This window comes from Brassica oleracea, unplaced genomic scaffold, assembly GCF_000695525.1.
Source record: "Brassica oleracea var. oleracea cultivar TO1000 unplaced genomic scaffold, BOL UnpScaffold01016, whole genome shotgun sequence".
Lineage (NCBI taxonomy): Eukaryota > Viridiplantae > Streptophyta > Magnoliopsida > Brassicales > Brassicaceae > Brassica > Brassica oleracea.
In genome coordinates, this window is record NW_013617591.1 from 20354 (window position 1) to 37002 (window position 16649).

General features: G+C 36.2%; 2 protein-coding genes across 2 annotated transcripts; both read right to left on the reverse strand.

Annotated features, from left to right (window-relative positions):
* Nucleotides 1-3137: 3137 nt before the first annotated feature.
* LOC106320679 lies at nt 3138-4985 on the reverse strand. The gene is made up of 3 exons (XM_013759047.1): nt 4805-4985; nt 3803-4716; nt 3138-3506 (listed from the first exon to the last, which is right to left on the reverse strand). Exons 1-3 carry the CDS (start codon nt 4983-4985, stop codon nt 3138-3140), a joined length of 1464 nt encoding a protein of 487 aa, XP_013614501.1.
* A 3776-nt stretch (nt 4986-8761) lies between these two features.
* On the reverse strand, nt 8762-9490 carry LOC106320680 (cyclin-dependent protein kinase inhibitor SMR3-like). Its single transcript, XM_013759049.1, has one exon. The coding sequence runs from the start codon at nt 9278-9280 to the stop codon at nt 8876-8878; it is 405 nt and encodes a 134-aa protein (XP_013614503.1). The 5' UTR covers nt 9281-9490; the 3' UTR covers nt 8762-8875.
* Nucleotides 9491-16649: the final 7159 nt, after the last annotated feature.

Below are 16649 nucleotides of genomic sequence, written 5' to 3' on the forward strand. Positions count from 1 at the left end.
CCAAGTTTTCCAGAAACTTAAAATACCTTGCGGACATGCATTGCTTGTTGCTGACTCAGTCGGTCTCCCCCATGTCCAACTCGTCGGAGATTGCTACAGAACCCAGACATGGAAAGACACTTACGCTGGTGTCATCTACCCGGAGGCCCCTTTTGGAGAGATCCCTATCCCTCCTGCTATTGCTTCTCTCAATCTACAGCCTCCAAATACCCGCCGTCCTTCAGGCCGTCCGAAGGATCAACGCATCCCCTCTACTGGTGAAATCCAGGTCAGCAAAAACTTTTTACAAACTGATTTTGAACAACGTCAACTTGCTTAAACCATCATTTCCAAGGTTTTGTATTCACGTCAATGTACACCTATGTACTATGAAGCTCTTCGTCCCCCTATGTAATACGAAAACCAACACCATATTTGTGGTCCAGCTAAAGTCGTTTATGAGATAACCAAAGTATTTCGCCTTCACCATGTCAAGCACTTTTTCCCCTATAATTGGGTTGTATTTTTGGATATTGCTTTTTGGATTGCCTGAGTTGCTTTTGTTGAAGACGTTTCACTGCTTGACTTATGTTATTTGCAATCAACACTTTAAATTTTTTTTTGCAAACATGTCTTTATAAGGTCGCTGCCCCCAACTGCATGTACTAAATCATATACATCATCTGTTACACACTACGTTTCGTACACAGTCCAGCTCTGCACAATCATGTATATCCTCCGCTAACCAACAAATCTCCCAAAATCCTACATAATACCCCATCTAAATTGTACAAGTCTATGTAAAGCCGTTCATGTACTATGAAGCTCTTCGTCCACCTAAAGCCGTTCATGTACTATGAAGCTCTTCGTCCACCTAAAGCCGTTCATGTACTATGAAGCTCTTCGTCCACCTAAAGCCGTTCATGTACTATGAAGCTCTTCGTCCACCTAAAGCCGTTCATGTACTATGAAGCTCTTCGTCCACCTAAAGCCGTTCATGTACTATGAAGCTCTTCGTCCACCTAAAGCCGTTCATGTACTATGAAGCTCTTCGTCCACCTAAAGCCGTTCATGTACTATGAAGCTCTTCGTCCACCTAAAGCCGTTCATGTACTATGAAGCTCTTCGTCCACCTAAAGCCGTTCATGTACTATGAAGCTCTTCGTCCACCTTTTCGTTGTCATACCAAATTTTCCACCTACAGACAACCTACATACGACCGCACTATTTCGTACACTCGTACATACAACTCGTACATCTATGAACCACTGCACATGTACACGTTAGTTCCTCTTGATGTAGGCCTATCACCTGTCCACGCTTTTTCTGTACACGCAAACGATAACTCCCACATATCGGTTAACGCGAGTTGTGCACAGCTACATTATTGGTCGTACAGGCTACCTATGTACACGGTTCTCACGATACATATGTACACGTTTTACCGCTTATCTCATGGTACCTACGTCTACGGTTTGTACTTGACACCTAAGCAAACAACTTTTACTTTAGCTCATCGTACATATATCCAAGGTTTTGTGTTCACGTCAGCGTACACCAACGTACTATATCTTCCAACGCATGTTGTGTACAATATTATACAACATGTACAAAAACTTATATGGCACAAGACTACTTAACAAACAGAAATGTTGTTTGCATCACTTCATTCCCACACATATCTTCGAAAAAAACTTGAAACAATACTAACCAAACTTGAAAAAAGACTAACCAAACACATATCACGTTTGGTCACTATCCGTTTCATTCAAACACATATCAGAAATCAAACATACGTTTAACTGCCAAAATAGGTCCACACGCCTAAACAGGTACAATCCAACAAAAAAAGGTTGTTCGAGATACACCCCCTAACGCAAATACAAGGGTACAACCACCCCTCTGTAGATATCCATGGCATAATGCTTCCGGAATATGTCCACAAGATCATCTGTCAGCCCCGCCATCGTTGGTTTGCGGTCACCAGTTGCATGCATCTCCAAGAACTTAACAGCCACAGGACCACAATCACCGCTGCGCCGGTTTACATACAAACCAGTAACCCGTTCAACTCGGAACGGAACCTGCGCACGCTCCCCCACCGCTGCAGCAGGACACACCTTCTTAGCTACGTAAGGTAGCATTGTCGACACAGGCTCCAACAACTCCTCTACCTGCTCCATCGTCTTTCCTAGCGGATTAGGATCAAACACATATATTGCCCAATCACTTAGACTGATACACAGCCCCACCCAGTGCGTACCTCCCCAAATCATCGGCGTGTACAGCCGGTCAACTTCCATACCCCATCTTTGACTAGGCCTCGTCAGGTAATTAGTGATTTTCGCATCCCCTGCTACTCCGGTTTTACGCCTAGCCGCCTTAAACGACCTACCTTTCCCTTGCATGTGAGCAGTGAACCATGGTGCAACGAACATACCCCTTTCCAAGTGTACACCGAGCCCATAACGCCTCTCGATGTATTCCATCAACACTTCCATATGCTGTGCAACCAAAAAATAAACTAGGAACTTCAGGGTCACAATTAACACTACCACTGCCATAGACTGTGTACTTAGTTGCATTAAACACAAATTCTAACGTAAGCAGGCCACGAATATACCGTGCTATTGACCCAAACGCCGGGTGTAGCTAGTTGGAGGAAAAACTCATTGTCAAGATCACGCCCCCCAGCATCCAAATGCATACCGCAAAACAAAATAATAATTAACACACTAATGTATATAGAGTATGTATATAACAGTCCAACAACTTGACAAATATCGTACGCTTTCGGATTGGCCTGCAAAACCCTCTCAAAAAATGGATAATCTACGTCTTCGATCAACGGCACCATCTCCTGCAACGCAAGAGGGGACTTGGCCAGAAGCAAGGCTGCCAGTTCTTCCTCGTCCGCCACTGGTACATGCTTAGGAGCCAATTCAGTTGGTGAATCACTCAAAACAACAGTCCTGCATCCTTCTTTAGCCTCAGCAGCGTGCTCATCGTACATATATCCAAGGTTTTGTATTCACGTCAATGTACACCTATGTACTATGAAGCTCTTCGTCCCCCTATGTAATACGAAAACCAACACCATATTTGTGGTCCAGCTAAAGTCGTTTATGAGATAACCAAAGTATTTCGCCTTCACCATGTCAAGCACTTTTTCCCCTATAATTGGGTTGTATTTTTGGATATTGCTTTTTGGATTGCCTGAGTTGCTTTTGTTGAAGACGTTTCACTGCTTGACTTATGTTATTTGCAATCAACACTATACGTTGTTTTCGTATTGGCTCCGGCTCAGCTGCCAAGTTTTTCTTCCTCTTCGGGGTTTTGGGTTTTTCCTCATAAACAAACAAGGGGTCGAGGGCATCACCACCTAACCAGTTTTCCTTCACAAAAATATGACCATTCTTCAACAACTGAACCATGTAATCCACCTTCTTGTCGTAAGTCTCGTCATCCCATAATCCCCACCTATCGTCATGATCCCCGCTAATCTCCAACATTGGCTCTACTATCAACTGCAATCAAATACATTAAACAGTTAGCTTTTACACATGTACAATGAAAACCCACAATATGAATGGTCGTTAAGTGTGTTTGCATGTACATAATCAAAATCATCAGTATCATAGTTCTTTTGTGTACACAAATAATACAACTCGTACACGCTATCAACATTGCGTGAACATAAAAATACTATACATTTTAATGTACATAAACACCCCCGTCCACGGCCGACCAAGTACACAAACAGAACATGTACACTCAGTTAACATAAACAATGCACAATTTCCTACATCCAGATTGTGCTTACCAAAGGGTCATGCTCAGCTTTCCTAATATGCGCCACACTAAGACCGGCATGTAGAGGCATTGCTTTCTCTGGGTAGTCCATAATAGTTACGGAATCGTCGCCTCCGACAAACGACGCCAAACGAGGAACGCATCGGAATGCTACCAATTGCAATGCCAAAGGGAAGCCTACAGTTTTCACTGTCTGCTGCCTTAGTTTTTGGCAAAAAACACCTAGGGGGTCTTCAAGCTTACCGAACACCTTCGGGGGCGGCTTCAGAGTACTAAGCGTCCACATAAATGACTCCCTCCCCCATGGGAAGTCAAAAAACTCATCAAGGTTTTCCAGCAACTTGACATATTTTAGAGTTGGCTTTGGTTTCTGCAAGGTCGCCACCAACACACCATCAACAATAACTATCAAACAGAGCTTCAGTTTCTTCTCCCCAGACATCTGCGGGTCGCTTTCCACCATCGCCATGAGATCCTCCACAGTCGCGTTGCGGTTCCTTCCAATTAACCTCCCCCAGAACTCATAATTATCGTCCTTCGCCTGGAGTTGGTAATCAAAGCTGTAGCCATCTTCGAACTCGCCACAGGGCAATCCCGTAACCTCACCGAACTCCACAAGAGAGAAACGCAGTGGTTTTCCACCAAAAACGGGCCACATCTCGTACTTTTTTTTCGTAACAACTTGCCGCGTCATCATACTGTGCACAACTTTTCCGGCGAAAAGCCTCAGGGCGGGAATCCGAAATAGACCTCCAAAACAAGATCCCAACAACAATTCCATCTCCGGAGTTCCCCTAAGCACGTCGCGAACCCACAACAGAAAATCGACAGTCGAGTACATATTAACCCTCTCGCTCGGGAATCGATCGGTCGCAAAAAGCCTCTCCGGCAAACGCTTTGCAATTTCGTCGCACCCGTCTTTCTCTAAAAAAAACAAAAAAACAAGTCGAGTACTTGCGTGGACAGAAACATAGAACAGTAGAGCCACAAAATAACACTCTCACGAACTAACCAGTCGCGGGTTGTTTAGACAAACGCTTAGCCATCCCAGTCGCTTCATCCTCCGGCGACGTGGTTCTATTGCGGGAGTTCCTACGGGGAGATACGCTTCCCCCTACAACGACGCCGGAATTTTTTGATTGTCGTAAGCTTTTGCGGCGGTTTTCGCGTCCGCCTCCGTCCTCGTTCTCCATCTCCTACGGCGGCTCTTGCGTTTCACCTTTTCTCTCTCTCTCTGTAAAAGGTAAGTCCCGTTTTGTTTCTTTAATTAAATGAACCCACCCACTAAAGCCAGGGTTAAAAGGTGGTGGGGTCCTCCCTAAAATTTCGAATTTTGAAATGTTAAACGAAACCAGAAACCTAACCGGCGCCAAAATCATCTAATTAGGAGAGAGTTACAACTTTCAGGCAAAATAGGAGAATAAAAGATAAAATAGGAAAACTACTCTTGTAGCATTAACTGCCTTTGTGTGTAAAAAAAAACTCAAAACTGCCCTGCAGTGTTAATAACTCTATTTATTATAAGTAAAGATTCTAATTCTCTTGGAAGTTAGAATATTCTTTTTTAAAGCTTTTTTTCACCATCGGCCAAATTGTAATGAAATAATTTGTCTTAATAATTTTCTTTTCTTTTTTCTTCAACTGTTATCTAGATTTGATTTAATTTTTCATGCGTTGAAAAATTATAATATGAAACCATTGGTTATCATGACTGTCTAAAATTCATATAACATGAAACCAAACAAATAATAATAGTTTTTGGTTATCACCGAAAAAAAACAAAAACCTCGAGCATTTTAACCGAACAAACTAAAATAAATATGGATTTAGAATTGTAGTTATATTTTAGGAAATTAAAAACTGAAAAAGACTGACCTAATACCAAACCGATGTCCACGTTGAACATACCTAATGTATTTCTATCTCAAAAATAAACAAAATTAAAAATTCATTTCGCGCAAGGCGCAGATTATTACCTAATCTAATATTTATTTTCTTATCGTCCATGCTTCATCTGTATCGTCCATGCTTCATCTGTTCGAGACTTATCATGAAGACTAGTTCATGAGCAAGTACCAGTCAGCCAACTGGATTAGAAATCATGTTCATCAAATCTGAACAGTCCATCTCGATGTAATAAATGTAAAGTTTTATGTTTTATATTACAATAGCGTATAATTATGTAAAATAATTTTAAATTTTCACAAAGTCCAAACAAAAAATAAATGTAAAGTTTTATGTTTTATATTACAATAGCGTATAATTATGTAAAATAATTTTAAATTTTCACAAAGTCCAAACAAAAAATAAATGTAAAGTTTTATGTTTTATATTACAATAGCGTATAATTATGTAAAATAATTTTAAATTTTCACAAAGTCCAAACAAAAAATAAATGTAAAGTTTTATGTTTTATATTACAATAGCGTATAATTATGTAAAATAATTTTAAATTTTCACAAAGTCCAAACAAAAAATAAATGTAAAGTTTTCTTTTTCTAAAAAAAATAATAGTTACAAAGGTTCAGAAAAAAAAATTCGTTCTAAAAATTTTCATGATAAAGTCCACATTTTTTTTCTTTTTTGCACTAGGGCCCATCATAGTATTAAACCGGCCTTGAATATAACAACGTCCAAGGTAAATCTTACATCTCATCATAGAAGGCCGAAAAGGTTCATATGTATTTATCTGGTCCAAAGTGGTAACCTAATCGTTGTTTGTATGATCTTTTGTATAAAGGGGTCGGCTGAGTATAGGGGGGGGATATCAAACCAGGGCCGGCGTGTTTAAATTTCATAAATATTACATTCAGATAAATATAGTGTAATAAAATATAATTGTGTAAAATAATTTTAACTTTTCACAAAGTCCAAACAAAAAATAAATGTAAAGTTTTGTTTTTCTAAAAAAAATAATAGTTAAAAAGGTTCAGAAAAAAATTCGTTCTAAAAAATTTTCATGATAAAATCCTTTTTTTTTTCTTTTTTGCACTAGGGCCCATCATAGTATTAAACCGGCCTTGAATATAACAGCGTCCAAAGTAAATCTTACATCTCATCATAGAAGGCCAAAAAGGTTCATATGTATTTATCTGGTCCAAAGTGGTATGTATGATCTTTTGTATAATAGTTAACCTATGATTTGAAGGTTTCCCAGACTTGAAATGGGTTCTCTTACAGTTATAATAGCGTTAAAGTAGTTCTCAGATAGATAATTACTGTGAATTAATAACTTTGGTCTAACATTTTTCTACTTAAGAATACAGATAATTTGGGATTAGGCTTCTATTTTCTTTTCAGCTCACTTGGATAGATCCAAATTACATGCTCACAATAATACTATCACTATTGACAAAAAAAATACTATCATTATTCACAAAAATGAATTATTTATTGTAATTCATTTTTATTTCATTAATTTATTTTAGTATACATTTTCTTGTAATTTTTCTCATACATTTGTTGGGAATGCTTTCCTTAAAAACTGATCGATATACTTATCTCAAAAATTCGTTGAGTATTTTTCTCAAAAATTCGTCAAAGATACTTCTATTAGAAATTCATCATAAGCAAAATCTGTTAGACATTTTTTATTTTATTTTCAAGAATCCTTTGAAAACCTTTGATAGACTTCTATAGATTTTTATTTCCGACAAGATAGTTTCAACCATCAAAATCTTTTGAAAATCGTTTGAAAAGGTTAATTCTCTACAGACTCCCGACAGTTTCGCTAGTTCGGAATCGCTTGTTTTCCTATAGTAGCACCATACGCTAGTCCAATGTTTGACTCCATCCCAAACGTTGGGTTGGCTTGAGGAAAGTAGAGTTTCTATAAGTAGTAGAAGAGTTACATTTCCTGATCTTGAAAGTTTTGACTATTGTCGTTATCTTCCTTATTCATTGAAAACTGTCGGCTTTTTCAGGAGGTTTAATTGTATTAAGGTTGTACACTTTGGTTCTTATATGATCCATCTAATACAACTTTATAGTATATACATTAGAGAATATAATATATATATATATGGGGTTCTCTCTTTATACAGTTTTATAGTAGTTCTCTGTTGGATCATTACTCTAATTTGACCAATGCAAACAATAACTACTTGCATCCTTTTTTATTTTCTGTGTTGTTTTTATCCCATTTCTCTACTTTCAAAGTGCTTTGGTTTGCTTGTACCACAAGAATTTGGACCAAAGGTCCCTCCGTCTTTTGATTGAAAATTTGAAATACAGCGTCAAGAAAACAATAGCTCTGGTCTAACATTCTTCTACTTGTAGGAAAATGCAAAGCATTTGGGCTTAGACTTCTATTTCTTTTCAGCCCACTTGGATAGATTAAAATTACACGTTGGAATAATATAATACTATCACACAACTCACGGTAAAATGAACTGTTTATTGTAACTTAATTTGGATATATATCCAAATTTGTATATATAGTAGTAGTTCTTACACTATGTACATATTATAAGTAAATTCATTTTTCAGTGAAGTAAAATGTAAATAAAATTAATTTCACTTTTGGTTTAAATGTGTCTATCTTTATTTAAGCTTTAACATGATTGTAAAAAGCTTCTCCAACATTCACTCAATAAAATAATTATTTTGAAGTTTTTCTTTGAAAAATTAGTGAGATATTGTGGTGAAAACCAGCTTTTTAAAACTTGATAATCGAAAAAATGGGAAAACACGGCCACCTTGATTTCAGTGATCAAAGCATTCAAATCCTTAGTTAAAGAAAAAGTCTTAGATATTTTCAATACTAAATTCCACTTGTATAAAATCAAAGTATTTGACCAGCTCTACTCTTCTTCCGGCTTCCCAATGCTTATAGTTTACGTCCTCTAGTTACCTTATTATTCCCAATGTAAGAAATATAATAGACTCACAAGAAAAAAGAGCATGCATAAGTATAATAGCGTTGTCACTTGTCAACCCAAAAAAGGGAAAGAAAGAACTAGCAACTGAACAAACAACGAATAAATAAAGGGAATAAAACTGAAATGGCATCTCACTACATTACATAACTCGTAGTTTATTAATTTATAACATGTAGATACGATATACATATACAAATGAAACATCAAATACGTCTGGCTTTCTTAACCTTGTTACCTAGAGATGCTGAGTTAAACATACAATCAATCTCTCTAGAAACATTCAAAATGATCATTCTCCTGCTTCTATAAGAATCTCGAACCTTCAAACTTCTCGATGGAACTCTCTTAGGCTTCCTCGGCGCCGGAGGACAAATATTTGTAACCTTCGGGAGAATCTGGTCGAGGCGTGTCGGAGTCTTACAAAAATCTTCTTCTTCATCTTTCTTAGCCTTTACTCCTTCGCGTGGAGTATTAGGTATCTCTCCGACTTTGGTTTCAAGATCTTGATTTGGCCGGATTTCTTGAACGCTTTGGTCTGAAAACCCTAGTTCCGTTTCGCAGAGATTGTTTTGACCGGAGAGACCAATTCCAGCGTTCGAGAAACCCATCTTTCAGAGGAAAAATGTAGCTCAAACTTAAAAGGCGAAGGGGTTAAATAGTTCTGATGTGAGAGAGAGAAGAAGGAAAAGAGAGCAAGAGTTTATGACTTTTAGTAGCTTACTTTGATTTATATAATGGTAATACTATGTACGTGTTGTTTTGAATTGTGTATTTTGGAAACATTCGGGATTTTACTTAATGTTGTGAGGGATCCGAAGCAGCAAATACACTTTATGTAAGCTTGCTTTTTATTACAGTAAGGTTTTCCTCAATTTGGTTAGTCTCTATACCAATCACATGTTTCTCGCCTTTTAAGGCCACATTTTGCTTTAAGATTATTTATTAAACAAACCCAAAAAATTAGAAAAATGAGGCTTCAAATATATATATAAGAATATACGAAGCCTTTTTTTATTTTAAGTTCTCCAATTGAAAACCCGACAACTAAATTACAAACCCACGTGATTCCTTCTACATTTTAAAAATCATGTGTATCATTCTCGTCTCTATAATATTATTTGAAAAGTCAGTTTATTATGTCGCGTTCACGTTAACTCTCACGGTGGTTTATTATACTTAAATCCTTAATGAATTAAAAATATTATTAGAGATTTTAATTTTTTTATTATTAGTGATTTCCATTAATAACAATTATCCATGTTTCTTTTTTTTAATATAACTGTGATTAACTTTTTAGTGTAATTTTCCTTTTTATTAAAAACATAAATAATAAAAGGAATTTTTTTATAAAATGTAAACATAGACATTTATATAAAACGAATTTAGTTTTTCTATTCTTTATGTTTCCTACAACAAAAATAAAAAATTCAATAAATTTTAAAAATTTATACTTATAAATATATAGATAAAAATAACTTCACAAAACTTAAAATAATAATAATTCAGATATATTTTTCTAAAATATAATAATATTTTTATTATAAATATCTTTTGATCTAATAATTAATAAGAAAATAATTTGGAACAACATAAATGATTATTTAATAGAATCCAGTTTCTTATGTGTCATGCTCATATTAACTCTCATGGTGGTTTATTACACTTACACCCTTAATGAATAAAAATATTATTATTGATTTCCATTTTTTTTTATTATTAGTGATTTCCATTAATAACAAGTATCTATGTTTCCTTTTTCTTAATAAAACTGTGATTAACTATTTAATGTAATTTTCCTTTTTATTAAACACATAAATAATAAAAAGAAAAATTTATAAAATATAAACATAGACATTTATATAAAAAAGAATTTAGTTTTTTTATTCTTTATGTTTCCTACAACAAAAATAAAAAACTCAAAAAATTTTAAAAAATTATACTTATAAATATATATAAAAATAACTTCACAATAACTTAAAAATATAATAATTCAGATATATTTTTCTAAAAGATAATAATATTTTTATTATAAATATCCTTTGATCTAATAATTAATAAGAAAATAATTTGGAACAACATAAATGATTACTTAATATCTTATTTTTTCCAAAAAATATTATATCTTACGATTATTTTAAAACCAAATAAATATTTTATAACGTGAGGCTACAACAATATAAATAGTATTTCTTATTTATCAATATATTTTTGATTGAATGATTAGAATTTTCATAACAAAATTTATTAACACTTCAATTTTTTAATTTTATGGAAAACAGCATATAGAAAATTATACACAATCTTACAAAATATATTTTTCCTTCTAAGATAAAAGTAACATGATGAGCTTATTTTAGTTTAATTGTAACAAAAAGAAACTGTGATCCGAAAATCGATAAAATTCAATATACTAAATTATTAAAAATGAAATCAAACAATTATTAAGATTTAGTGTGTAGTAGTGTTTTGTTGTATGAATTTTCAAAATATTACAAGTTATGTTTATTAATGCAATTCTGATTTAATATTTATGTGTCCTATTTTCTAAAACAATATATACTCATTTATACAAAAACACCAATATATTTACAAATATAAGAAAATGAACTTAACTACATGAAATTAAGAAAATAATAGTCCAATTTTAATATAATTTGTTTAATTTAAAATAGCAGATATAATTTAACACAAAATAAATATTTGAAACTATACAAAATATTATATGTGAAATCATATATCCATTTAAGATGGAAACATAACAAACTGACTTTTTAAATAATATTATAGAGATTAAAAATTAACTTAAAATTTATAAACAAAGAATTTTCTTTTATCAATTTTTTTAATTCAATCATTACGTAAATGTTTGTATCCGTGCATGAGCACGGGAAAATCACCTAGTAGTGGATTAATCAAGTAGGTATTCCATTAAATAAATTAAATTAAATTAGCAAACACATTATATAATAATTGTGTAAAGATAGATATACGAAAGCTTGAAAGCGTATTGACATGGAAACGGGAAAAGGCCAGTTTTGCTGGTTGAAAAGAAAAAATGTCAATTACTTTCCTTTATTCATAAGTTAAAAGAAATTATTGAATTGTGTCCAAAGTAAGATAGCCCGTCTCTTTCATCTTATTCAAATTAATTAAAATCATCATTATCTATAATATCTATTCACACTCTCTCGTCTCTGATCCCAACTTTTATCCATGCATATGTGAACTTCGTTCTCACATGCCTTCTATGTTACCACACCCACATATACATACACTCATGCACATCACCATATCTCCAACTATTACCATTTAATATGATCCATCATACATCCATTTCCTTTTGTGTGTATATCTAGTCAAGATTGATTCAACTGACAAAAATAACGGATCGCTATATGCAATATACTAGACGGTCTATGTCGATTAAATAACGAGCGATGACATGAAACTACCCACCTAACTGACATAAATCTTAAATGTTTATGACACAAAATTTACATTCTATCGACATATATCTCAATCTTTGTCTATGAAAAACAAGAAAGGTAACGAAAGTGAAGACTAATAATAGATAGTGTATATGTTTATTTGTCTCTGTCATGTATAAACTAATAACAAAAAAAGATGGCTGTAGATAATCGAATTGTCCGGACTTTATTAGACTAGTGTGTGGTAATATTGTAAATTTGTAATGTTGTTTCTTAACAAATAACAAAACAATCAGAGACAAGATACTCATGTAATAATATTATTTCAGTACATTAATTTAGCGTGGTGACGATTTGTTATACGTTCTAGAAAAATTCAAGGTTCTAAAGACTCTACTACCAAAAACTAAATAGATCCAAGATTTCTTCACGTAGATATAAACGTTTCAATCAAATCACGAGAGAATCTTCGTAATCCTTACCGGACAAAAATAGTAAACCAATTTTATTATAAATATAAATGATAAATGACATGTAAATAAAATCATCTATATAAACTTGCAGTAAAGCAACCAAGCGGCGTATTAGAAAAGTGTATCTTAGATAAGGTTTATCTTACTAAACCGTTTTACCCTTATGTTATGTTTTCTATTTTTTCTAGGGTTACGTCTTGAAGTCGGCTTATGCCTTTGTATATATACTCACGTTAATGGTCAATACAAAACACAAGTTTAAAGTTTACAATATCATCTCAAGTTTACATGGAATCAGAGCGATAAAGTTATGTGACCCGAGTTGTTTTTTTTTCTGTCGTTCGTAGTCTTTGTTCTTGGTAAGAACAACAGTCTAAAGTTATGGTCGACGGTGACATGTCTTCCGCTACCAAAAGTTCGTCTGCTCAAGTTGAGCAAGGTCAAGGTGGTGCCGTCAACATACCTACTCCATATTCTCTGTTTGCATCCGACAACCCAGGAGCGTTGATAACATCGGTGATGTTTACGGGTGACAACTAAAATGAGTGGTCCACGGAGCTAGTTAATGCACATAGAGCTAAACGGAAGTTAGGATTTATCGATGGAACAATACCAAAACCTACTATTGATGATCCTAAATTCGAGCTCTGGTCGTTTGTCAATTCCTTAATTGTTGGCTGGATTCGTTCGTCCATCGAAGCCAGGGTACGATCAACAATTACGTTTATCTCCGACTCTCACAAGTTATGGGAAAACTTGAAGAAACGTTTCTCTGTGGGAAACAAAGTTCGTATCCATCATCTTAAAGAACAGTTGGCGTCTTGCAAACAAGATGGACAGTCAGTAATGGATTACTTTGGTCGTCTTGCTAAGATGTGGGAAGAGCTGGACACATACAAACCTCTCCCACCTTGTACTTGCAGTGCAGTAACTGTCTACGAGAAAGAAAGAGAAGGAGAGAAGGTCCATCAGTTCCTTATGGGCTTGGACGAGTCGCGGTTTGGTGTTGTGTGTCAAGGAATTATTGCAACAGATGCCTCTATTGATTTAGGTGATGCGTATGCTAGAGTCGTTTGAGAGGAGCAGCGTCTTGCCTCTTCAAAGGAACGTGAAATCCAGCAGAGTGCAGTCAGTTTTATGGCTAAGAAAGAAGCATCTGAGACACAAAATTCTGGTCAAACAAGACGAGTAGTTCATTGCTCTCATTGTGGACGTCGTGGTCACAAGAAGGCTAATTGTTGGCAGCTGGTAGGTTTCCCCGATTGGTGGGAAGAGACACCACCAGCCCGAGGTGATACCAGAGGAGGAAGAGGCGGTCGTGGTTGTGGAGGTTACAGCTCAGACCGCAACAAGACTAACAGCACAAAAGTCTACAATGCTCATGCTACCTCTTCGAACTCATCATCATTTCCAGTGTTCACCGAGGAACAATTGAAAGCGCTCACTCAGATGATTAATGAGAAAAACAAATCGACTGAGAGGCTGACTGGTAAGCTTTATGGTGATCACATTCTAGACACAGGTGCCTCTCATCACATGACAGGAGAGCTCTCGTTTCTAGAAAACATCACAAGTATTCCCTCTTGCCCAGTTGGGTTTGCAGACGGGAATAAAACTTATGCGACGCATACCGGTGTCTTTCACTTGTCCCATAGCATCACATTACCGAATGTGTTGTTTGTGCCGAATTTAAACTGCTCCCTTATCTCAATGTCTAAGCTACTGCGACAGACGAATTGCTTTGCTCTTCTAACCGACATTATTTGTGTTTTATAGGATCGTTTCACGAGGACGCTGATTGGAGCAGGTGAAGAGAGAGATGGGGTTTACTATTTTAAAAATGTTATGGCTGCACGTGTTGAAGTTTCTGACAAGTCTACTCGCTCAGTTGATTAGTTTCGTTGGCATCAAAGGCTTGGACATCCTTCGTTTTCAGTGTTATCTTATTTACCGTTTGTGTTAGATTCTAATAAAGCTTTCAGTCCTTGTGACACTTGTTTTGAAGCTAAGCAAACTAGAGAAATTTTCTATGAAAGTTTAAATAAAACAATAGAATGTTTTGAGCTTATTCATTGCAATGTCTGGGGTCCTTATAGAGTTCGATCTTCATATGGTGTTGTGTACTTTTTCACAGTGGTTGATGACTTCTCACGAGCAGTCTGGACTTATTTACTTCTTGAAAAGTCAGAAGTTCAAACCGTCCTTAAGAACTTTTGCAAGATGGCTGAGAAACAATTTTACAAAGAGGTTAAGATTGTTCGCAGTGATAACGGAACCAAGTTTATGTGTATGTCTCGTTTCTTTCGTGAGAATGGGATCATCCATCAAACCTCTTGTGTGGCTACTCCTCAACAGAATAGACGAGGAGAAAGAAAGCATCGTCACATTCTTAATATTGCACTTGGTTTGATATTTCAGAGTAACTTGCCGGTCAAGTTTTGGGGGGAGGCGATTTTGACTGCAGCCTACCTGATTAATAGAACGCCTTCAGCTGTGCTTGGTCATCGCTCACCATACGAGCTTCTGTATAATGAGAAACCAAGTTACTCATAACTCCGTTTCTTCGGGAGCCTCTGTTTTGTTCATCATCGGTCGCGTGATAAAGATAAATTTGGGAAACGAAGTCGTCGGTGTATTTTTGTTGGCTATCCTTATGCACAAAAAGGATTGAAGGTGTATGATCTTGATAAACATGAGTTCTTCATCTCACGTGACGTTGTGTTCCAGGAATCAGAATTTCCCTTCTCAGCACCAACACTCGCTTCTCTTAACAAAGAACCCCTAGTTTCAAATGCAGAACCAGACAGTGATTGGGAAAACACTAATATACCTACCTTAGAAGACAGGGGGAGCTCGTCAGTCTCAGCAACACCTCCTATGGCCACGGTCGTTGAGAAAATAACGACATCGTCCTCTCCTACGACTGATGTTGTTGGGACAGTCGATATTGAACAGTCTCCGCTGAATGTTGTTGTTCCTGCATCACCTGCTGTTAACACACCAGTTGTACAAGCTGAAGAAGAAGCCTTAGGTCGAGGACAACGACCTCGTGTTCCGTCTGTTAAGCTCAAGCCTGTTCTTCATCACATCCTCATGAGACAGTCCAAGGTAACTCACTATATCCTTTAACTAATTACATTACTGACGAGAATTTTTCACTAGCACATCGAGCATTTCTTGCTGCTGTTACTGCTGGAGTAGAACCACGATCATACTCTCAGGCAGTCAAGGATAAGATTTGGCGTGGTGCAATGAAACAAGAAGTGATAGCTCATGAAGAAAGCGGCACTTGGGATATTGTTTCTCTTCCGAAAGACAAGAAACCAATTGGTTGTCAATGGATTTATAAACTAAAGTTTAATGCCGATGGTACAGTTAGAACGTCCTAAGGCGCGTCTGGTTGCTTGTGGAAATAATCAAGTCCAAGGTGATGATTTCTCCGAAACATTCGCTCCAGTTGTTAAAATGGGCACAATTCGCAGTCTACTTGCCGTTGTCGCAGAAAAAGGATGGGAGGTCCATCAGATGGACGTCCACAATGTGTTCCTTCATGGTGATTTAAATGAAGAGGTTTACATGCGGTTGCCACCGGGTTTCACTCACTCTGATCCAACTAAAGTCTGTTTGCTCCGCGTTGTTGGTTTGAAAAGCTCACAAACTCGCTGTTAGAGTACGGGTTTCTCCAGTCATATTCAGATGCTTCTCTGTTCACATACACAAAAGACTCTAAGGAGATTATGTCGATGATCTTGTTCTTGCGAGTAATGACCTTGAGCTTCTCGTCAAGTTCAAGACTTACTTAGGTGAGTGTTTTAAAATGAAAGACTTGGGAAAGCTCAAATACTTTCTTGGCATCGAAGTTGCAAGGTCCAAAGAAGGTATCTTTATATCTCAACGGAAATACTCGTTAGACATTATTGAAGACACAGGTCTTCTCGGCTGTAAACCGGTCTCTATTCCCATGGGACAATATCATCAACTAACAGCAGAGGACACTCCACTTCTTGCTGACCCTAAGAAGTATCGCCGCTTGGTTGGTCGGCTAGTCTATTTGATGATCACTCGACCGGAGTTAT